Here is a 23,611-nt window from a genome sequence, read left to right as displayed (position 1 = left end):
TTAAACTTTTTTTTTTAACTTGCCGTGTAAGTGTTAGTCCAAAATGACGGATTAAACATTTTTTTTAAATTTAATGAATGTTAAATACAATATACCATGCAAAAAACTTTTCGAGACAAAACAACGAATATTAACTTTTATTTTATATGTAAAATTTTGAAAATGTACTATTAAATTATTACTTCAATTGTTCCTAAATATTTTTGTCTCCTAATCATTACACTAACTACAAAAGTAATAGTACTCAAAATAAAACAAATATTGAACATAGATTTATTAAAATTAGCTACAATATCACAGATAATAAAAAATATTTCTAAACTTTGCGGCGTTAAGTTCTGTCACTAAATACACAATGCCATTTGTCAATATTGATATTTAAATTATTCGTGAGATATATATCAAATTCAAAATTACATTTATTCATATAAAGCTGATATTTCTTCTTCAATTTTAGCTTTTTCACAAACTTCCTTCAAATGTCTGTTTAGTTTACTGTTACCCTGAAATAGAGTAAAATATTAATAAAAAATCATTGAAAATATATGAACACAGATTTAAGGCCACCGTCGTGGTGTAGCGGCATAAATTGTAAGTGCGACGATGATGGGTTCGATTCCTACTAACAGAAAGAATTATTTAATATTTCCTCGGTGGGTAACGAGGCAAAGCGCAAGTTGAGTTCCACCACTCAACACGCAATGTCTCGAGAAGCGTCGGCAGAGCGTTGGGAATGGAATGTTTTAGCACTAGGTTCCATATGCGTCCCAAGCTGTATGCGGGATACAGCATGAAGCTATAACATTATAGGTTCTTTTTCAAAATAATCAATTAATTAAGGTTAGAAAAACATACTAAAATCATATAAAAAAAAAAGCTTAATATCACTTCATTTTGTGTGCTATATAAAAGCATAGGCCTTCAAGTTCTCACAAGGTAATTAACGAGCACTGTTAATTTTCAAGTTACATAAATATATCAGTAGTGTAAGTCCTACAGGAAGCTATCCTGTGATATCTTCCACACATGCATATAATAAGAAATATAGAATAACAAAAACTACCTTAAAACTATTCCCACATAAATGACACACCGCCATCTTAACATCAGATTTCCCACTGTGACCCCTAATGTGCCTCAATAACGACTTCCTCGTAGTATAACGCGCTGGGCATATGGGACAAGTGTGTGCTTGTATTTGGACCCCTGGTACCACATTGTCTGTTTCTACCCTGGTGTCCAATTGTACTCCCGTGTTCACTTGTACACCGGTGTCTAATGGAACCCCATGTCCCCCATGTATTGTCTGCATGTGTGACGAAAGAGCACGTTGTGTGGGGCATGGTCGACCGCATATGGGGCATTCGAATCTGAAAACGATAGATTAATAGGGAATTAGGTATTAAATAATATAGTGGACAAATCCGTGAGGTGAGTGAGACATCGTTTGATTGTAAAATTGGTTGTGGGTTTGATTCTCATATTGATAATGTATGATATTAATTAATTAAACGCAGCTTTACACAAATATAATTAAAAATAGGTCCTCTATGTTCTTTGTTGTATAATAGTACGGAAAAATCCGTTAAACTGAAAAAATATATAAACAATAATTATAAATCATGCCGGGTGTTTGGTGAGGCAGAAACATTTGTGGCATAGTCTTTATATCCTAAACAAATGAATAATATTAATAATATTTTAAATAAGTTCATAACATTAGTTTACAAATATAAAAAAAATAATGGCATTACAGGTAAGTCATTTCAATACAGTTTAAAAAAATAATAACCAATAGTAAATCATGTTATAACAATCTAAATTTAGCAAAAAGAAACAAAAAATGAACACAAGTTCACGCTTCATCCCGCATACCACATCCCACAGAGGGTAATCCCGCAAAACAACGTGAAAAAACTCACAGAACACTCTGATGCCTGGCACTCCTGCGTCTATGCTCCACCAGACCCTTCCGGGACGCGAACACCGCGCCGCATGCGCACGCGTGTGCCGTCCCGCCCCCGCCAAAGTGCGCGCGTTCGTGCGCCGCGCGCGAGTACGGGCTGCGGAACTGAGCGCCGCACTGCGAGCAGGCGAACGTGTGCGACACGTGCTTGCTGGGGGAGAAGAGAAGACACTGGCAAGTATTGCATTACGCTCTGACGGCTACGGCTTACGGCTTTATGCGCAACATTATCCACACAAATCAGAAAATAAAGTAATCAATGAGAAAAATTATAATTTCTTAACTTAACTATATCCCGCATATAGCGAGTTTGGAAGAGGGAATCTAGTTTTATGTTGCCCACTTATAAATCTTGTGTGAATAAATGTAACAAAATCTCCTATAAAAAGCGCACGCATGTTCCTGAAGCATGTGAACTTGTAAGATAAGTAGTGATTGGGGGGAAATAAAATATAGTGAAAAGTGTTACTTCACGCATTATCCTGTATGTAGCAAGGTACACAATAGAAATTAAGTGCCAAAACACTCCATTCTCCATGTATAATCATTATTGTGCAAATCTTAACGCCACACTGTGAGCACAAAAAGTAGTGAAGAAGACTCGACACTATAGTGTCGGTCACGATTCCACCTCGGTCCAATCTCAAATTCTTGTATGACAAATTGACAAATATTATTTTGTGTACCGAACGATATGCTCCCATTGTTTCTCATATAAGGCTATTTTTAACAGACTGAGAGTGGACTGAAAACAAAATAATCAATACTGCCATCAAACAGCTAACTACAGCGGTCACAACTTATTAACTGTACTGTACTTCACGCTGTATCCCGCTTATAATAGGATAGAGGAGGAAATTTAGTATTGAGACACTTTGTTCTCCACATATAAGAATTATTGTGTAAATAAATTCAGTAAAATTTTATAAACGGTGTTATGTTGCGCCACTCGACAATCAATATAGGTATCCTATACTCACATCATATGCGTCCTTAAAGCTCGTTGCGTACTAAAGCCGTCTCCACACGCGCCGCACGAGTGCAGGCGACCGCTGCACTTGCGCGTGTGGACGCGCCTTATGTGCTGCTGCAGGCCGCTGGCGTCTCTGAGAATTATAATAGAAAAGTTTAAGTTAAAAAACGAAGTTGAGTTCCGCCGTTTAATACACAATACGTCTTGAATTCGAATTTTTTTTAGAATCTTGATTAGAAAAATAAATTGCGTAAATACATAAGTGAAACTAGTCAAAATAAAAAAAAACTTAACAAAAAAGACCTCACTTAAATAAATTTCCACATAGATGACAAGACACCGATTCAACTTCTTTTGTAGTACAATTATGCCCTCTCTGGCCTCTGGGCCGTAGGTTCAGTCCACATTTGGTGCAAATATATATCTCTTTATGATTAGCCATATGAGCTCTTAACAAAGCAATTGTGGAGAAACGTAGCGTACATGTTTCACATTGGTGTTGGCCATTTGACTGAAAGTTTTAAATAAATATTATATATTAATTTTAAAAAACCTTTTATTAAAAAAATACGTCATTTTTGAATAAAGCGTGAAGCTATCACAAGTTGGGCAGAAGAAATCTAATGAAGAGACCCATTCACACAGAGAGAGGAAATGAAAATAACTTATTACCATGAGTGGATATGGGACCAACTACCGAAGTGTTTACAGTCAGACCCTTTATCACGAAGACTGTAATGATTACAAATAAATGTAAATAAAATTGGATAAAAAATTATGTAAATATTTTTTTTCGTTTTAAGGCCACTCTACAATAACCAGCGACACAAGTGTGCACGATACGCGACAAAAAACATGCAAAATCTAGAAAATTAGGCTGTGCGTGAGGAATAAAGTACTTTAGGACTGCATTCTCTCAGCCTACTCTGCTATATGCGGGATACAGCAAGAAGTAAAAAAAAAATCATACCTCTTCATGTCTCATCATGTGAGCTTGATAAGTATCTTTGAATAAAAATCCTAAAGCACAATTATAACATTTAAATTCCGATTCTATATATTTCTTTTCTTTTCTATTTGCTTCTAATTCTGCCTTCTGTTCTTCTAAACTTAAAATAATCTTCTTGAAGCCTTTCTTCTTTCTTTTTTTAACTTTCTTCTTTTTTAACACATCAGTTGCTTCATTATTTACATTTATCTCATCTATTTCCATAGTTTTATCATTAAAATTTTCATTTTGTGGAATATCATTAACTTCGTTTTCTTCATTAAAAAACTTCCGCTCTGTTTCTGTTTCATCATTTATATTTTTATTACTTACATTTAAATCTTCAAAGATATGTTCATTTTTATTTAAGTTAGTGTTATTTTCATCATTTTGTAATTCATAGTAATCCTGAGCGTCATTATCGTCTTTTTCTTCTTCAAAATGTTCAGGTATATCATTATCGTCATTGACTAAACCTTCATTAATGTAATTATTTGGTGTGCAATCGAAATTATTCACATTTTTACTTTTACAATTATAATTATTTTCGTCTATTTCATCATTATTTTTAACATTTTGATATTGACATTGTGAGAAATAATCATTATAATCATTTTCGTGTTCTAATTTAACATATTCATTGTCGTAATTATCATTTGTGTCATTAGCGTGATTGTCATGAATGAATTGGTAGATTTTATTTCTTTGATACTGATTACAGTCTTCTGGACATAAAACATTTAATTCTAAATCACACTTTTGCAAATTTAAAGTTCCTTTTTCTCTGAAATACAAAATATAAGATATATAAAAACATAGTTAAGTAACAAAATTTATTTTTTTCTGTTTGTTTAGTTTTATTTAGTAATCTCAGAAAATATTGGTTAGAATTTAAAAAATATTATAAATAATACCTTTATGAACTATTCATGACAAACAGTATTTTTAGACTGTATTACATGAATGTAAGTAGTAGTAATGTAGTATTGTAAAAAAATGACATCATATTAGGGCAGTTGTGGTATATTCTTTAAAAAAAACCTTCCAATCAGGGCTTCCGCCTACAAGCAACTGTTCCCGTTTGACACAATTCCACTGCTTTTATTGTCTTTTTTTCACCTAAATCTACCCACTTTTACACTTGTACGCTAACAATACTATAATTTTTTTCATCAATTATGTAGAAAAAAAATTAAAAAATACTTAAAACCATAGAAAAGGAGCAGTCTCAATTTCTTTATATAATAAATATTGTTGGAAAAGTTGAAGTTATAAGCAGAGAGCGGGAATGGAACTTTTTTAATAGGAATGAAGTGTCTTTACAGGTTCGTAGGTTCCCTCTCACTACTTTGCTATGAGAGATACAGTGTGAAGCTAAAATATATTACCTAAACAGCACAGGATATTCTAAGCTTCGTTTCAAACAAATGGATCTGAAGAGTGACAGCTTATTCAAAACATGACAGCAGATGTAACACAACTGGGAATCAGGACATAACTGTAATATTAAATAGAAAATTGGTTAAAATAAATATTTGAATTCCACTGAGATACACACTGTTTTTTTCCTTAGAATACTAGAATAATTCTAAATACATACATTCATGCCAACCACTTCGCGATATTTGTCTCGAGTCTCCTCATTTGTCTCTTTACTAACAGTACTATGACAAATAAAACACAAAAATGAAGACATTTCAATTTAAATATTTAGCAGTATTTTGGTCATGAAGATTTATTAGAAATTTGTCTTGATAAAATTTTGTTTTTTTTTATGGATTTTAACGAATGCCAGTTGAGCACTGCTTATTTCTCCTACGAAGAATGGAGAGAACACAATCAAGATTAGTCAATTAAATATAAAGAAAGTAAAACTTAAAATTTCTTAGATATTTATAATTATATTTTTGTTTGTAAAAATAAAACAACATAATAAATGTCTAATGTCAAGTGTCAACACTCAACTGTCATATATAAATGTCTTAGTAGTGTTGTAGTCGAGTAATCAACAGAGTTTATTGACATTTTTCATAAATCGATTATAGTCAGTTAACCTCACTCGATTGAATAAATATAATATTTGGATTTCAAAGTGGAATATCCACTCATTTCTGTGAATTATCAATAAGATGGCTGCACAGATTTTATTATACAATTTTCCTTACTTTGGATTATTTTCCTTCTGAGAGCACTATGCCTAAGCAATTTAGTGCAAGTTTAGCAACATGATACACTTTTAATTCCAATAAATAAAGAGTTCAACAAATGTTGTACATTTTCGTTGTATACATATTATATTAATATATTAAATAAATCAAATGGATTTTTATTTTATTTAATAATCTACATATGCCCTTTATTATTGCAAGTTATACTAATAGCTTTAAAAAAAGTAAAAAAAAAGTCTTAAAAACACACAAAATATAAATACCAAATTGACAACTACCATGACATTAAAATAATAAGCAAAAATACAAAAAAATGTTTTGTAAACTAAACAGAAATGGCGTTATACACAATTTTATTTGGAATAAGCATATTCATGATAGCTCTAGTTCTAGCGATTATTAAGAAAGTGTTCTTTCATTGGAGACAGGAGCACAAAAGCGAAAGGATGGTTCGGACTGCTGTTAATAGACCTGGTTAATACATATCTTAAGCTTATTGCTACAGCGAAATTATACAAAATGTTACACAAAATGTAGCCTATGTGGTTTTTTAGCTTCTCACATTTAGTGTCCCGCACATAGCAGTATAGTCAGAGTAAACCTGGGAACCTACTGTTAACACACTACATTCTCCACTTTCCGCCGAATTCTGCAGTCATTGCGTGTTGAGTGACGAAATACAACGTGGAATTTTTCCTCATTTGTATTTTTTTTGTAAGTGTTGATGTAACAATTGATGGATCAATAAATAAATAAACACACTAGCCCCATGCAGTGTTTATCAAATGTATTATTTTTAAGCCTCACCCTACACCAAATACTAAGCTAACACAATATCTCCACAGCGGTCGGTGCGATAATAACGGCAGAGCGTTGTATAGTGCGCCTTCGTAAATACCCGCGAGATATACTGGTATACGACGTGGCGAGCCGCAGTGATCTGAGTCTCAATGAAAATGTTCCTTTTGAATCGCAAATGTATGAGTAAAACCTTTTTATTATATATTTACGTGTTTATTATGGAGATTGAGGGAGTCGTGGCACAGGGGAACAAGCATGTGACTGTAAACGCAACGGTCGTGGGTCCGATCCCCACACAATGGAATGAAATATTTGATATTTTCATTTTGTCGATCTATCAGCGAGGCCAGCGCGGCATTGTGTTCCGCTATACTCGTATACGTAATGCCTTCAAATCAGTAGAAGTGGTGAAAAGGGGGTATCTTATCATTAAGTTTACGGATTCCTTTTGCCTAACTAGCTATGTACGTATAGCGTGAAGCTTAACAAAATAATTTATCACATTTTTTTCGCAAAATACTACTAACATATAACGAGTGAACATGAAGCAAATGCATTGTGTTGCCACTTTTTTCTACATCCCGCACACAGCAGAGTAGGCAGAGGGAATCTGGTGTAACACTCCGTTCCTCGCTTCTCGCCGAATTCTGTAGACATAGCGTCTTGAATGATACCACAGCGAAGAAAATGTAAATATAAATCGAAATAATTATTTAGTTAGTTATTTAGTTAGTAATTTATTTATTTTCTAGAGTGAGCATCGAACCTACAACCAGTTGATTTTACAGTCACACTTTTTGCCCCTGCGCCACGACTGGCCTCTTCTACAATCTTCATTCGTTCATTTTATTAGGAGCAGGTTAGGTAAAGATATCTCAGAGGAAAATCCCGGTGACGGTAACAATGTCCAAATATCGCCTGAACACACTAAAGAAACATTTGCTAATGGAACTTGAAGCCACTACATATCAGGTATACCTATTACAAATGAATTACTGGAGCATTTCCATAGATATTTTTACAAGGATGTAAGGAGATATAGTAAAATAATAATAAAACTATATTTAAGGGTTATGTGTAATTTTATTGGTTCTCCTAGACTAGACCATAAAATGATCAACATTATTATTAAGATTTTATTAACAATATCTTTTCGTCGTTAAGTTAAGACTTAACAACGACTGTTTTCCAATTTTATTAAAAATGATGTTTAAAATAATAAAACATTTAAAAAACATTAATTTATTTCAGTGCGTCGTTGATTTTCAAAACACTTGACACCGTACACACTGTTGATTTTCATTATATCTATATCGGACAGCTTTTTGTCATTTTGTCCTAAAGATTTCATCATAGAGCCGTCTGGATCCTGTAAAGAAAAATGTCTATATTACTTATATATATGTGCCTACAGTGCCGCAGAGAGGACAGACTCTGTAAACGTAATGTTTATGGGTTCGATATACATGAGAGGGAAGCTAAATAGGCGTAGGAATAGGGGGGCCGGTTGGTCCGTGCCCGCTCCAGAATAGTAGTCTTCTTCTGTCTTAAACCTTTACACGAACAGGTCTGTTTCACTTTCAAAGAACGTACTAATGTATCTTAAGGTTCTAATTTATCACCTGATCCTTGTAAGTCGCGATTGACGAAATGCCTTTTATACCAATTTTCCTCCAAAATTGCCACGCTGGTTGCGTAGCGCTGTTGTAGTCGTAGGACACGGGCAGGGTGGCGTCTGGTCGAATCTTCTCGAAATGGTGAAGTTTATCTAAAAAACATAAATATTTTATATTCAGATATACTTATATGTTATAACGTTTATATTAATTTGTTATTTGGACGAGACGATTGATTTATGGACGTTTCAAAGCAACGCATTTCATGAAAATGAATTCGAATTGTAAAAGTATTCTTGGATGTCAATGGAAAAATATAATAATATTTGTAGTACACGCGACTTTTATGGACTGAAACTGACTTGGAAAAATATTTGTAACGTAAGCATAACTTTTAAATGGGCGGAAAGGGGAAATCTGTCTGTTAAAGTAACTGAAATAAGAACTATATATTTTTGTTTTCCTAGTAAAAAGGGCATATTGAAAAAAAGAAATACCTGCTCGAATATGTCGATTGTGTACTCTTATATATTTGTCGCGATCGTGACGAGACACCTCAAAGTAGAAACCAAGCATCGCCATCACCATCATAGCGGCGTGCTGCTTGTGTTGACCGCCCTCGAATAACTCGACACAGCCAAAATGCTGCAACACGAGAGATTAATTTGAAATTTAGATTTCATGAGATTTAGATGAGAAAAAAAATAAAAACATGCTTATTCTAACAGATAACATTAATAAGGCAATCCAAGGTTCCTTCTGCCTTCTGCGGTTCTTCTGTAATATTGTATCATCATCTAATCTATATGTTATTGCCATGTGTCGTGACGATAGGTCAATTAGTTTGTGTCTAGATTTAGATTTCTCTCGCAGATTCTAGATTTTATTATTTCTTAAACCTAAAAAGCGTATAAAAATTGACAAAATGTTGAAAAAAAATAACAAAGTATTTCGAATAACCGGAGTCCGGACTGTAGGTGTATCTACCTATGGATTTGTAATGCGATGTGGTAGTAAAATATGTTTGCAAGAAAGGGTTTCTCTTGTCTAAATTGAAGGCGGCACTTACTGCTCTAATCCGTACTCACCTGCCTCCCTCCCACTCTGCCAGTGACGTAATCAGCGCTGTCATCTAAAACGAGATAGTCCTCGTATTTCCGTTTGCCTCTCTCAGAGATTTCTTGTAAACGAACGCAGGTCCTTTCCTTCAGTATGTCGTTAACTTCCTCCAGACGCGCACGCAAATCTTGTATGTCATCTTGGAATAAAAATATATTACCCCTTTTTAATAATTTTACATATAAGCGACCAAAATTTTCTTTTCATAAACTGTAGACGATGAGGTATTCTTATGTTTAAATTATACTACTGTAATATTTCGTCTAAATCCTTTCAACGAATCCGTGGAACAGATACCAATCTATCCTCACAAACTTTGACATTATAATATTATTAGAATTTTAGTATCGAAGCCTTAAAACATAGTGATTTGTCTCTAGAAAAACATTATTTTCTACTTACAATTAGACTTCTCCGCAATAATATATGGCACGATGCCATTGGGCCACATTCTCTCCGCGTAGAACTCTTTATTGTCCTGAGACAGTTCCACTGTTTCCGGTATGCTTATTCTTTTTCTTTCTTTCTTCATCTTTTGTCTCTTTTCGTGTCTTTTTCTGTTAATTGATAGAAGATTCAAAACATTTTTTTTTTAATTTTAATTCGTTCGGAGATTTTTTGGTTAGTTATGATATAAGTAGATACAATTATATTTTAATTATTTTATATATTTTTTTGGTTCACGCATCTCCCGCATATAGCACTGTGGGCTACGTAGTCTAGTGGGGAAATGAAAATAATGTTTGAACGAAACGTCTGTATGTAAAGAAAGTGGTCGTGGGTATATTCTTTTCAATAGTATTGTATAGTAGTATGTAGTAGTATAATCGTCGACGTCAGAAGCAAGTTCGATATTCGACAGACGAACACATCGCCTCCGTGGCGCAATTGGCTAGCGCGTTCGGCTGTTAACCGAAAGGTTGGTGGTTCGAGCCCACCCGGGGGCGAATTTTTTTTCATAAAAACATTTAAAGGAAATTATTTTCAATATATTTTTTCAATAATTAGTTTTTTTGCATAATATACATAATATATGGGTTATGTAGATATTTCTAAGTCAAAAAATTTAATTTCAAATCTTAAAAATTATTTTACCCAAAGAAATAAAATATATCCAGTTTTCTTATGTTTATTATTATTTAAGGCCGCGTGGCGCAGGGGCACAAGTGTGCGATTGTACGTGACAGCTGTGGGTTCGATTTCCGTTCAGGGGTATGAAATATTTAATATATTTAGTTTCGTTCCTATCCACACCTAATGTTTCAAAGGTCTGGTGGAGATTGCTTAAAGCAATAAGACCGCCTTTGCATACGTGTTTATCTTTTTTATTTAATTTTTTATTTCATTGTTTTATGTGTGCAATAAAGTATATTCTATTCTATTAATATTTTCATTTCCTAATGCGGCGGAAAGTGATGAGTACGAGTGTTTTAATAGGAATGGAGTGTCTTAACACTAGGTTCCCAGGATCCCTCTTGACTATTTTACCATGTGTGGGACACAGCGTGGCGCTAAAGAGAACATTAATTACCTATCTTTGTATTCATCAGACATGTCTTCTTTCACATCTTCTCTATTCACCTTCTTTAATCTGCCTCTTTCCTCATATCTTTCTTTACGTTCCATCGTTTCTCTGTATGGATTTTGTCGTATATTTTTTTGCCCTTTCGACTTTTCTAAGGATAAATTGGATTCGTCATTTCTTTCTTTATTCAAGTCTTTAATGTCATATATGCTAAAAAAAACAGAATGTTTATTTTGTGTTTAAACAAGCAACAATTTAGTGTTTTAATTTCTTTTGTTTTTTTCTATTTACTAGACCACGACGGACGCATAACACGACAATCGTAGGTTAGAGTTCCAAGGAATTTTCAAGGTTTCCAGTTCAAGGGAATGGAATTAGTTTCATTTTCCTCACTGTGATTACAAAATGACGCAAGGCTTTAATCTCCACCACTCAACCAGCAATGTCTCGAAACTGGCGAAAAATGGAGAAAAAAGTGACCTCATACTAAGTTCTGCTTACAACTTTTTCTCCTCGATCAGTCCTTTTCGTCCGACTGTTTATTGGTGGACATACAAGTATGCAGTTTACTCTTGCGAGTTCAACATAGTCCTTAATGGGCCCGCTCCGCTCGCGGTGGGAACCAGTAAGATATAGCCATCCTACAGGCCGAGAAGACCTTTGCATTAGAGTGAGTGTTGCTTGGTCTAAGCCAGTTTATATTACTTTTTGACAGCCAGTCTACACTTCTTGTATTAATAGCAGAGTCACATCTCCCTATTGGTTTAATAAAAGGATAGAAACGTCGATTCTGTACATTAAAGATATAAAAAGCTAAATAACCAATCAGCAGAATTCTAGTATTTGACAATTCTTAACATTTAATTTTTGCGATCGATTTATTTAAACTGAAAGACAAATTTAGCACTATCACTGTACAAGAATGGAAAAATCTACGCGAGCAAGCAGCAAAACGAGAAAAAAAGCCGAGTGAACGCTGTTAAATAAAGTTCATTTAAAATATTTTTTTGAGAGAACACAAATGCAAAGCTCACCTTAAGCCTCAATAATTGTACTTTGTTACTAAAAGAGTGAACACAGGTATAAAATAATAAAAATTAAAGATATAAATATATTTAATTTATTGCACAAATAGAGACTAATAAACATATCTTTGAAAGTATTACCTATGTCTACGTCCAAATCTCCTAACCGGTGCGAAATTTACAACCTTATGACTTGAAACAGTTGTGCCCATTCTTAAAATTTTTCCACCCACGATATCCACTGCTTTTGTTTTATTTATGTCCGTATTTGTCGTATCTGTGGATTCATTGACAGCTGTCAGAGCTCGACGTTTTCTGCTCGTGTCAGTCACATTATCAGTAACGTCAGTCACGATGTCAGTCACATTGTCAGTTCTCAGCCAGTTACTGTCGTATTGAGGTCTGCGTCCTTTACCTTCGTGCTTTGTAGACTGTTTTATGACAGGACGATGCTGTGTAGAATATTTAACTCTGCCTGATTTAGTGGACTTGTAGGCAGGCGGGCAGTACTGTGGTTCGCATCTCCACCTGCCTATTTCAATATCTCTAGTGTCCTCAGAACAGAAAGCTGTTATATTAGTTTCCATCTTCTGGATCACAGATTTGGCGTAATCTTTAATGGTTTCAACCACTTTTGTCATGTCAACAGTAGATTGAAGGTTTTGGTCAGTGGGCTTGGGCACCTCTTTTGTACTATTACAATGTTTTATTCTTGTTTTGTCTATAGCTATTAAGGTTATTTTATGCACATGTTCTACAAGATTTTCTAATTCATTTTCAATGCCTAACTCATCTTCTGTTTTTAATTCGTTAGTAAGATTTTCTGGTGGAACTGTTATATCTCTGTTAACTCTTAAGCTTTGTGAGCTAATATCAATATCTCGTTTTCTTCTCTGTGCTGGATAATTTTTGCAAAGATCGATTTTGGCTAGACGATCCCTCTTTTGGCATTCGGGACCATAGATGATTTCTATTTTGCGTATATCAGCTTTAGAAAGACCTATTCGATTTTGTTTTATGCTTGTGTTCTAAAAAATAAAGAAATAGAGCAATTTTTTTATAATCTATTATGTAATCAACCGTGGTGCAGTTGAGACGTGCTTGATTGTTCGTGGGTTTGAAATTTTGAAAGGAGCCATTCTGTTTATTATAGGGATATGGCACTTTTCTAATGATATCTTTTGCCCGTCTCGATACAAAACGAGATGAAACAAAAGTTCTCACCTTCCAATTTAAGCAGTGCCATCAAGATTGATGATGTATCAAACTATAAAGATTTCTCTGCATCTAACAAGTGTAGCAGATATGAAAAGGACAGATAGTTTATATTTTAAGAATTTAAAGGTTCTTCCAAAGGAGAAAAAAGGTACATTAAAAATAAGTTATAGGCGTAAGTCAAAGCATTTTGATAGATCTTGGTAAGTCCGAATGTGTTAATTGGTGATGATCGCTTGGACGGTAAAAAAGGGTCACAGGTTCGAGTCCAGCGTTCAAACTTTTAGTAAAGTTCTTTTAAAACAATACTTTACCTTAAATATAATAGTCCGGTGACCATTCTTACTGTAATCCCTTTCACCGAAATGCAACACACTGTCCATATCGTAAGGCAGCATGCGCAGTTCTACAGGCAACTTTCTTTCTTTTGTAAATAATGAAATGGAACCTAAAAATAAATATGTTTGGCTGATATACTGAACTTTGTGGTCTCTAGGGTCTTTCTTTCTGCTTATGTCTCTCTGTCAAGACCATCAACATAAAATGTAGTATTAATTTAGCACAATAGTAAAAATTAAACTTCTAAGTCAACACAATCAAAAATTACAAACGTTTATCGATTTTTGCTGCATTTTGTATGAAATTCGCAGCGTTATCAAAACCTGTTTCCTGTAGCACTTCAGAAGTATCGAAGTGCGAGCTTAGAAGAACGAAATTTAGCAAACAACGAGAATTTACAATAGGTACAATATAGCAAAAAAGGTGCCAAACTTTTGTTGACTTTAGCGTCGATTTTTTTCACGTAAAACTAGTTTTTGCTAGTAAAAAATCACAACCAGACTATTCTGGAATAGGCAAAGATTTTAAGTTTTTATTTCTTTAATTGAGTGTTTGTTTTAGATACAGCGTTACCGGGCCAAACAAACAATAAAATAAATGAACTGTATGATGTACATGGGGCACATATCGTAAACATTGATATAAAAATAGCAATAAGTATGTATGCGTAGATAATATGACAGACTTATCATATCATAATTAATTACCAAACACCCACAAACATACCTATTTTATTATATTTTATATTAATATTATTAGGAAGGACAGAGCCCACAAGCGTGACACGGTAAACGCGACTGGTCGTGGGTTTGATTCCTAATCGAGGGATTAAAAATTTAATATTGTCAAGAATTTGGCGGACAGTGGGAGACAAGTAGTATACACCATGTTCCCAGGGTCCCTCTGAGGCTAAAAAAATTAACTACGTCCTTATTGCAGAAAACAGAAGAATTAACACACGGGCCAAAACAGGGTTACTGTGTCGTTTTCTCTAGAATAGGTTCTAAAATAGGTTCTAGAATAGATTTTATTACTTTTAATACATTAAGTTTTAAGACTGACAAGTACATTAAGACGACGTGAGGTACAGCACAATGGGGAAAAAATACGCTAAGAATTCTATGAATGGGTATAATTTTTCTCAAAAATATAATAATAATCATTGATTTATTGACACATTGCTATTATTTTTATTAATTACTTTTTTGTTATTTACAATATGTTTCGTTAACAAACGGCCTCTCAATCAATTTAGATTTCATATAATCAATAATATAAGAAATTTGAATGCAATAACAGATAATATATTTAATTTACAACACAATTAAGTAGATAACAAAAGTTGTATCACTTTTTTTCATGTTTAAAATCTCATCATTATCTGAATTTACACATTCACTACATTAGAACTGGTTATAAAATAATTCTGCAAAGAGGCATAGCAGGCATAGCAGGCGCATAGCTACCGTATCTGTAAACGTGTTGGTTGTAAGTTCGATACCCGCTCGGGGGAAAGAATTAATTTCATTTTTCGCTCTGGTAACAAAACAAAGAGCGCCGCTGTGTTCCGTCATTCTATACGCATTATCGCAAAATTCACTGGAATTTAAAGAAAGGAGAGTTTTAAACAGGCTTTGCCTACTCTACTATATGTAGGATATAGTGTGAAGCTAAATAATTGTTCTACATATTTTGGTCTCTTCCTTATAAGAGATAAAACTTCTTTTACTTCTACAACAAGACCTTATGTAAGTGGCACAAAGACAGTACTGGCACAGCAGTTGGGTCATCAGGAGGAGAACCAGCAGCCCCAGCGATGTCGAGATGAGTGTATTTAACATTCTTATCTTCCAAACCACCAGCTTTTATCAAGAAACCTGCAGCTAACTGGTGATTGCGACACTTAGCGTCAGTATCATATTGGACAAGGTCATCGCCGTTACATTTACCAACATTGACAGCTAAATCCTCAGCTCTAACTGTAGAAATCTCAAAACCTTCTCCTACCCTGGAGCCACTGAACTGTAACCTGGCTGAGTGGTTGGTAGCCTTGGCACTGTGATTGTCCATAGAAGCTGTATAATTACCGTAACAGGCGCGGGCATGGCCTGTCAACGTGGCGATAGTGTAAATGTGCGGATTCAGCTCCTTTCCAGCGATTTCAGCTAATTTATAAACAGAATCTGCCATCGCGAAACGACCTTCAGCATCAGTGTTGGTCACTCTGACCGACTTTCCACCTCGTGATATAACAAGTTCATCTGAAACATATGAATCTGCGCCGATAGAATTCCTGCAAAGACATAAGACACCTATCACTTTTAAGTGTGGTGGCTTCAAAATTGAGCAGGCTTTTAAAAAGCCAGCGACGGCAGCTGCTCCGGACTTATCACGGGACATTCCCGCCATTCTACCGGAAATTTTGATATCGGCACCACCTGTGTCGTAGGTCACGCCTTTACCCACTAGCATTAAAGTTTCAGTGACTCTACTCGGGTCAGATGAACTGTATTCTATCTCCACAACTCTTGCTTTGTGCCTGTCCACGCGATTGGCAGCTCTTGAAACAGCTGCTAAAAGCGGGTATTCTTGTTCAATTATACTTTCGTCGTCAATTACTCGTATAGTTATATTGCTGTCTTCAGCGAAAGAACTTTTCACATAATTCACAATTTTGGGCGGCGCCATCCGCTCAGGATCTCCACCAGCTATGTCCCGGGTAAAGATTCGAGACTTTTCTAGAGCTATAGCGTTTCTTACAATTTTTTCAAAGCACTCAGCCTGTTTTTCTTCAGCGTGTAAACCTATTCTAATGAACTTCTTCGTTTCCTGATGTTCTCTGATTTGCAATGGGACGTAAAACGCCTCCAACGCACCAAGAATACAAACCAGCTGCCCATCAGGGAAGTCAACTACGTTCTCAACCACCAGCAAAGGCTTCTTCATCCCAGCATCTAAAGCTCTGATCATTCCTTTATTCGCGGCATCCCGAATTACTTTGACGTCATGATAGGGTGTGATTTTGCTAGTCGGCGATACCACGAGTCGACCACCCGATACGTAATCACAATTCCAAACAGTAGGTACCTTATGTATATGCTTGTCTATAACGGAGATTTTCTCTATAAAGCTGTAGATATGTCTCGGCAGCGCAACATTCATTTCTTGTGGATACAAAATCACTATAACCCCATCGTAATCGGTCGATTGTAAATTAGTTTCGATAAATATGTTCTCATAAAGCTTGAATTCCGGCGACATGTTGTCCGTCTGAACGCTAATAAGCGACTGATTGAGCACAATAAAAAGTATAATAATTATATTATTTTCTCTATTATAAATATTTAGTTTATCAGTTACTTATCTGTATCTGATAAGTGATAACGTAATGTATGGCTACGGTAATGATTATTGCGATTATATACAACTAATGTTTGTTCGTAACTTAATTATAATAATCCTATACAATCCAAAAATTATTATGTGTCACAGCGACTCACTGTTGACACGTGACGGTTGTGGATTCGATTCCCACTCCCATTTTCATTTCCTCGAGTACCGCCAGTCGAAAGGCAACTTCACAAAAATTGTGACAGTGTGACAGTGACGGTGTGTCTTAACACTAGGTTCCCTCTGCCTTTCTCGCTATTTGCGGGTTACAACGTGAAACGGATCAAAATAATTCCCCTAGTGGGGAATTGAACTATGGGTTGGGTGAACTATGGGTGAACGTCATGCGTATAGTCGCACTGAAATTAGTGCCTGTTTCTATATAAATATTATATTTTATGATAAGGTGACTACAATTATTTATTCACTATATATATACCTATACTAATATAATAAAGTGGAAGAGTTTGTTTGTTTGTTTGTTTGTTTGTTTGTTTGTTTGAACGCTAAGATCTCTGGATCTACTGGTCCGATTTACATTGTTTTTGTTTTGTATGAAAGATGCATTCTTCAAAAGTGCTATAGGCTATAATATTACATTACACATATGTACTAATAAATTAAAATACTTTTTAATTTGACATGCAATTTATTCTGCCATGTTAATAACAACCGTCGTTGCTAAGCACCGGTTTGCAAAGTTTCTTTGTTGTTTTAAGAAAACGTCACCCAAAATAAACTTATATTTTGATATAATATTTAATAAATATTCTTATAGTTCAAGCAGGCGTAGCCGCGTCCGGGTCCACTAGTATATATATATATATGTAATTTTTATCTTTATTGATGTTTTATTATATAACCTAACGTTCATTGTGTACTTCGCTTTGTTCAACATTATTTATGGCCGCGGTGTATCGTGTACCAGTGGCTTATTTTGTTTTAATTAACGCGACAGTTGGGGGTTCGATTCCCTCTCGGAAAAGTAAAGCCTTCTCTTTCTCCGACTTTCTTTTTAAAATTAAAAAAGTATAATCTAAGCATTTAACTCCTGCGACAGGGAATCGAACCCGCAATAGTCGCATGTCTGTGCCCCTACGCCACGACGGTCAAATGTTATAGTGGTAATATCAATAGTCAATAAATAATATTATCTTTAGGTTTAATACTTATTATTGAATGTGTATTTAATAATGGATATCGTTTAAAACGTCAACAAGAAAGGTCACAGGTTCAACGCCCCGAGAGAGAACTTTGTTTATTTACATTTGTTTTAAAACATGTATTCAAATACTTAATTTTTTTTTATATAAATGAGAGAGTGAGTTTGTTATTACTACTATTACGCATAAATTGTTCAAACAATTTTTTTATTAAATTTTGTAGATATATGTATGTAACTAAATATAAATACATATTTTTAAGAATTTTTTTTAAGAAACAGAAAAAAGAAACTATCCCCACACAGCAGGATGGACAGAAGAACCTATTGTAGAAACATTCCGTTTCCATCCACCGCCCGACTTGAAGATGACAGAAAATCATTCATTTACGTCTTTGGATGCATCAGGGACATCAGGCACTTGCGAATTTGAGGATCCCTTGGTATGTTAAATTAGTTTTATCAGATTATGTTGCAGTTATTTACAAAGACGTACTATATTCTTTTATTGTATTGAAATCTTAAAAAATCAAAATAAAAGTGGAGAACGGAGTGTTTCAACTGCACCTACCTGGTTCTATATTTTCGTATTGCACATCTATGAACACGTCCCGACTCGCTCTGTTGTGCTCGAAGTGGAAGCCCAGAGCTTTCATCACGATCATGTCCATATATGGTGGCTTTAGGCAGTCGTAGCCGACAAGGATACGCTGAAAGACAGTGTAATATATTATTTGTTTGATTTCTAATGTAGAGAGTGAATTATATTTGCTTGCTCGGTCTGTGGACAAGACGCTGCATTGAGTTTCGCCATTCAATAACCAATGTCTCGAAAGTTGGGCTTTGTATGGAAAACAGATATTCACATCATTACTCTGCTTCATGAGGGATGGAACGTGAAACTAAGACACTATGGTAACATAATTCTATGGGAGGATACATACTATAGTGCCGATCATTGTTTGTCCTCGGTCCGATCTTATATTCTTGTTTGAAATATTTTTAAACTTAACTGAAACGATACCTAGTATGAATGCTCTCATTATTTCTCATATAAGAAATAAGAATATTTTTAACGACATTTTTTTTTCGGACTCAAATCGGGCTGAGAACGGACCATCACCGGGCATTTTTAACATAGGATACATGCTATACTTAATGCCCGGGATTAGAAATCAAATGAAAAAGTAGAGAATAAAATTTCAAAATTCAATATATGTTCATATACACATATTTTTTATTTATTTATATAAAGCTTTTTTCGTTTTAGTTGCTAGTCCCATGTAACACTTACGTGAGTTTCTTCTCTCCCATGGCCTTCAACACTGATGGTGCACTTCCTAACTCCTCGAGGATTCTCAAACACCATCACGTGCTGGTTGTCTCTCGGTTTCACCATCACCGGATTGAATTGTAAACAGGTTTTAAAAGCGAAGTTTGCCAACGATGACATAATAATTAGGGATTGCTCTTTATCTGTAAAACAAGGAGATTTATTAATAATAAATAATTTTAATTTAACACCCAGCTATGTGCAGGATACAGATGCTGTATTTATTATTGTTTTTTTATACTTACCAAAATGTTCTGGAGTTATATAAAACGGTATCGTTCCATTTGGCCAAAAAACAAAATCTTCTAATTTGAAATTTGCTGTCAAAACCAATTATTTGATTTGTGAATTAAATTTAATATTACAATGATTTCAATAGATTGTTAATGAACATATTTTGCTTCCACAACAAGAGACTCGTAACAAGACAATGCGCACTCATCACACAATGCTTCCAAAATTCAGCGGAAAGTGGGGAACGGAAATGATCTAATGGGAACGAAGTGTCTTAACACTAGGTTTCCAAATTATCTATGCTGGAAACAGCGTGAAGCTTTAAAAAACAAATAGCCATCAATACAATAAGAATAACAATTAGAGGTCGTGGTTGTGCAACAGTAGACTATGGACGTGATTTATCCTCGCTACTGATAACATAAAAGCGGCGTTTTATTTCGCCAATCAAAACGCAATGTCTTGAAAGAGAGCCCGACAAGGGCATACGGTCTTGCATTAGGTTCCCTCTGACTACCCTGCTATGCAGGAAAAATGAAATAAGTTTCTAATAAATTCAACTAACAATCATTGCAGTATACTATATTGATGAAACTCATGACTCAGGCAAAATATAATATGCTAAAAGTTAATTTAAAAAATATATATATATTTAATAATTAACACTTACTTAGTTTTTTGTAATCTGTAAAAATATTCATTAATTTTAAAAATTTTACCAGGCCTAGATTAATTTTTTTATATTTTGTTTTGAAGTCGTATAACTTTTTTAATCTTATTAAGTAAGCTAAATAGATAAAGAGAACCGAGGAAGTGAATTAATGACTTGGCGGAGTGATCTCTGCTCGCAATTTTGGTGTAAATGTAAAGGTAAATATCGAATTTATTCGAACACATAATCTTGCACAATAATTAAGGATTTAAATCAATCTATAAAATATTATAATAAATAAAAAAAATGTTTTTATATGTATATATCAACACTTACATTCTTGAAAATTATCACCTCTAACAATAAATATAAAAGAATTTAAAAAATAAATGAAAAAGTGATGTTTCAAATAAACCGCCATATTGGTTAGTGTAACCGCGAAATTGAATTTAAGAAACAAACGATTTTATTACTAGTAAAAGTACTAAAACTACTAGACTATAACAAAATAATGGTGAAATATAATTGGAAAATGTTTATTTTGTACTGTAGATATTTCTTTATTACTAGGCTCAGGCATATCCCGCACATAACAGGGTAGGCAGAGGGAACCTAGTGTCACAGCTAAGTAACTACGTAGTGTTGAGACACTCTGTTCCATTTAAAACACTTCCGTTTCCACTTTCCGCCACATTAAGGAGGCATTGCGTTTTGAGTCGCAGACCTGAAGGTCGCAGTGTACCTCGTTGCCAGAACCAGAAAATAAAAATAAACGGAATATAGTCGAGTCGTGGCGCAGAGGACCAGGCATGCGACTGTAAACGCGAAAGGTTGTGGATTCGATTCGATTCCCATTGAGGGTAGATATATCCTCGGTTAGACTAAAAGAAACTTTACAGAATAACGCGCCAAATGGCCTGTAGATGACGTAAATATCGTATCGTAAATAATTTAATTCCAATAAGAAACTACGGTTAACGTTTAATCATAGTGTTTTGTTGACTATAGAAAAATGACATTGCGATATATCGACGTATCAGCGCACATATCCTAACGGCGATAGATAAACATAGGTTAAGTTTTTTATAGAATAATGAGATTTTTCGAAATATTTTTGTGCCTTATATTATTTACTTGTTTTTATAGAAAAAAATATATTATTGACTTGATTACAACAAAAGTTTCAAATGAGTCAATAAACCAGTACACTTCACAAAAAAATATACTTAATTGTGATAACTAAATTCAAATAAGTTGGGTTGTTTCTGAGACTAACATGGAAAAATTAAAATAAATCATCAATGGAATACCATTACATCACAACAACCTCATGAGACACAATAGACAAAATAAACTAAATACTAAAACACAAAAATAAACAACATATAATCTAAAATATACATTTATTAAATAAATCAGTCAGCTACAACCAACTTATCAGGCAAACCTAACAATTTTCTTACATTAACTCCATAATTATCAATAGTTTCCTCACTTTCACCCTCATTGAAAAGCTTAGACACTGCTTCTTTATATTCTTTAGCATTAGGAATATCCGACACATCAAATATAGTGAGCTCTTCTTGATTTAAATCATTATTCTTATTTTGAGCCATAAAATACCAATTTACAAGATTTTTCTTTGATGGATGCAAATCAAAATTGTAATATTCCATGTCATCTAATATTTTATCTTTCTCCCAGTCCTCAATAGTCCAGGATTCATGGTAGCATGCAGTTAGCAAATAATTAACATAATCCAAATTCTGCTTCCTTACTGGACATCTATCTGCTGTGAATGTTATTAGATCTGTTGCTTCATTATATCGATCACCAACTAATCTCAGAAACTTGTCTTTGGCCCTCGTGTTTAGGTTCAAATCTGCCAATTTAACTCTCAAAGTGACTATACGGGCTAAAGGATTCCTTATGGTTGGACTGGCATGACAATAGTCAGATGTAATTACTTCTACAGGATAGTGTTTCTCTATAGCTTCTTCTGAACTTAGTAGTTTTGGCCATTCAGTACAAAATTGCTTGATTGCTTCGCATTGTGTCTTTATAACAGGAGGTGAGAGGTGAAGAAAGTTTGGTATTTTCATTAGCTCGGCGTTTGCTTTTTTGCCAGGTGGTGCTTGCCCTTTTGGTACATAACCTTGTCTTAAAGGTAGTGGTACTGATGAAGGATGAAAGGTTCTTGGACCTGGCCAGACATTGCCCCAATTCTGAAAATATCTTTATTTGTATAAAGTTGTTTGGCTCCACCAACACAGCCTCCTCTTTTTAACTCATACTATGCTTGTATTTCTTTTTAACTTCAATTAGAAACTAACATAATTTACTTGAATATATACATATTAAATACTGTTTAATTTGGTTAAAATTGACTGAAAGATGATTTAAGATAATATATCATGTTTGCAGATGTATTATTTTAAGAGGTACATAACATATATATATTAACAGATCTATGAGAATAAACTTAACTGTCTAATTCTTCATATTAATGTTAGTTAGATTTAAAATTAAAGATAGCTAATTCTCTCTTGGCTATAATTATACTATCAATAAGCTTGTCTGAAGAAATGATTTATATTGTATGAAGAAACAAGGCAAACATTAATTTCTTTCATTTTAACTGTTAACTGACCTGGTCTGTACGCATTTTTTCCGATCTATCTGGCTGTATATCGGCCCTGCGTGCTACTTTACGTTTCTGTCTATCTTTTTTCTGTAAAATATCGAGGACGCGAAATTCTTCTTCATCGTCACCTTGTTTCAACGTTTCAGCAGTTGTTGAATTAAAACGCCACAATATCTGGGCGTTATAGACGGCATTTAACCTAATATTCCTAATAAATACGCTCATTTTGTTTTTCTTTGAGTTTATTTACAAATTACAAATCTAATGTTTTATTTTATTGTATACATTTTTAGGTTAGGCTAAGTTTTTTTTTTGACATTTTAGAAAATTCGACTAAGGCATCATACTATGCAGCCTTTCACTACAAAATAAAATATTACATGTAACTTTTTATTTAAAGATATATAGTATTAAATATAAAATTATTTTATAATTTGACGATCCTCAGAAATCACATATAA

General features: G+C 34.1%; 4 protein-coding genes and 1 non-coding gene across 5 annotated transcripts; 1 reads left to right on the top strand and 4 right to left on the bottom strand.

Moving 5' to 3' along the window:
• Window positions 1–250: 250 nt before the first annotated feature.
• Window positions 251–5,891, bottom strand: LOC146538621 (uncharacterized). The gene is made up of 8 exons (XM_085187479.1): window positions 5,528–5,891; window positions 5,316–5,425; window positions 3,910–4,711; window positions 3,248–3,450; window positions 2,947–3,072; window positions 1,923–2,117; window positions 1,064–1,370; window positions 251–503 (listed from the first exon to the last, which is right to left on the bottom strand). Exons 1-8 carry the CDS (start codon window positions 5,621–5,623, stop codon window positions 420–422), a joined length of 1,923 nt encoding a protein of 640 aa, XP_085043605.1. The 5' UTR covers window positions 5,624–5,891; the 3' UTR covers window positions 251–419.
• A 2,068-nt stretch (window positions 5,892–7,959) lies between these two features.
• Window positions 7,960–19,968, bottom strand: LOC146538618 (uncharacterized). The gene is made up of 11 exons (XM_085187477.1): window positions 19,866–19,968; window positions 19,582–19,763; window positions 18,859–18,997; window positions 13,711–13,844; window positions 12,323–13,209; window positions 11,163–11,366; window positions 10,034–10,188; window positions 9,601–9,770; window positions 9,010–9,157; window positions 8,519–8,664; window positions 7,960–8,265 (listed from the first exon to the last, which is right to left on the bottom strand). The coding sequence occupies exons 2-11, from the start codon at window positions 19,738–19,740 to the stop codon at window positions 8,134–8,136; spliced, it is 2,274 nt and encodes a 757-aa protein (XP_085043603.1). The 5' UTR covers window positions 19,741–19,763; window positions 19,866–19,968; the 3' UTR covers window positions 7,960–8,133.
• TRNAN-GUU (transfer RNA asparagine (anticodon GUU)) lies at window positions 10,505–10,578 on the top strand. Its single transcript has one exon. It is a non-coding gene; the product is annotated as a tRNA-Asn (tRNA).
• Window positions 15,074–17,046, bottom strand: Dip-B (Dipeptidase B). Its single transcript, XM_085187480.1, has one exon. The coding sequence runs from the start codon at window positions 16,994–16,996 to the stop codon at window positions 15,467–15,469; it is 1,530 nt and encodes a 509-aa protein (XP_085043606.1). The 5' UTR covers window positions 16,997–17,046; the 3' UTR covers window positions 15,074–15,466.
• Window positions 19,969–21,892: 1,924 nt separating the features above from the next.
• Window positions 21,893–23,482, bottom strand: mRpS35 (mitochondrial ribosomal protein S35). The gene is made up of 2 exons (XM_085187481.1): window positions 23,157–23,482; window positions 21,893–22,731 (listed from the first exon to the last, which is right to left on the bottom strand). The coding sequence occupies exons 1-2, from the start codon at window positions 23,373–23,375 to the stop codon at window positions 21,922–21,924; spliced, it is 1,029 nt and encodes a 342-aa protein (XP_085043607.1). The 5' UTR covers window positions 23,376–23,482; the 3' UTR covers window positions 21,893–21,921.
• Between the last annotated feature and the right edge of the window lie 129 nt (window positions 23,483–23,611).

This window comes from Heliconius melpomene, chromosome 6 (genome assembly GCF_056956725.1).
Source record: "Heliconius melpomene rosina isolate 202511_hmr_F chromosome 6, ASM5695672v1, whole genome shotgun sequence".
NCBI lineage: Eukaryota > Metazoa > Arthropoda > Insecta > Lepidoptera > Nymphalidae > Heliconius > Heliconius melpomene.
Note: the sequence above shows the minus strand (reverse complement) of the source record. Positions and strands in the feature narration are given on the sequence as shown.

Coding starts and splice junctions, on each gene's coding strand:
- LOC146538621 (XM_085187479.1), bottom strand. CDS start 5,623: ATGTCTTCATTTTTGTGTTTTATTTGTCATAGTACTGTTAGTAAAGAG. Junction 5,426..5,527: donor GCGAAGTGGTTGGCATGAAT/GTATGTATTTAG, acceptor TTAATATTACAG/TTATGTCCTGATTCCCAGTT. Junction 3,451..3,909: donor ACATGATGAGACATGAAGAG/GTATGATTTTTT, acceptor TAAAACTTTCAG/TCAAATGGCCAACACCAATG.
- Dip-B (XM_085187480.1), bottom strand. CDS start 16,996: ATGTCGCCGGAATTCAAGCTTTATGAGAACATATTTATCGAAACTAAT.
- LOC146538618 (XM_085187477.1), bottom strand. CDS start 19,740: ATGTCATCGTTGGCAAACTTCGCTTTTAAAACCTGTTTACAATTCAAT. Junction 13,210..13,710: donor ACCGGACTATTATATTTAAG/GTAAAGTATTGT, acceptor TTTATTTTTTAG/AACACAAGCATAAAACAAAA. Junction 11,367..12,322: donor AGATTTGGACGTAGACATAG/GTAATACTTTCA, acceptor TGTTTTTTTTAG/CATATATGACATTAAAGACT.
- mRpS35 (XM_085187481.1), bottom strand. CDS start 23,375: ATGAGCGTATTTATTAGGAATATTAGGTTAAATGCCGTCTATAACGCC. Junction 22,732..23,156: donor AAAAAATGCGTACAGACCAG/GTCAGTTAACAG, acceptor AGATATTTTCAG/AATTGGGGCAATGTCTGGCC.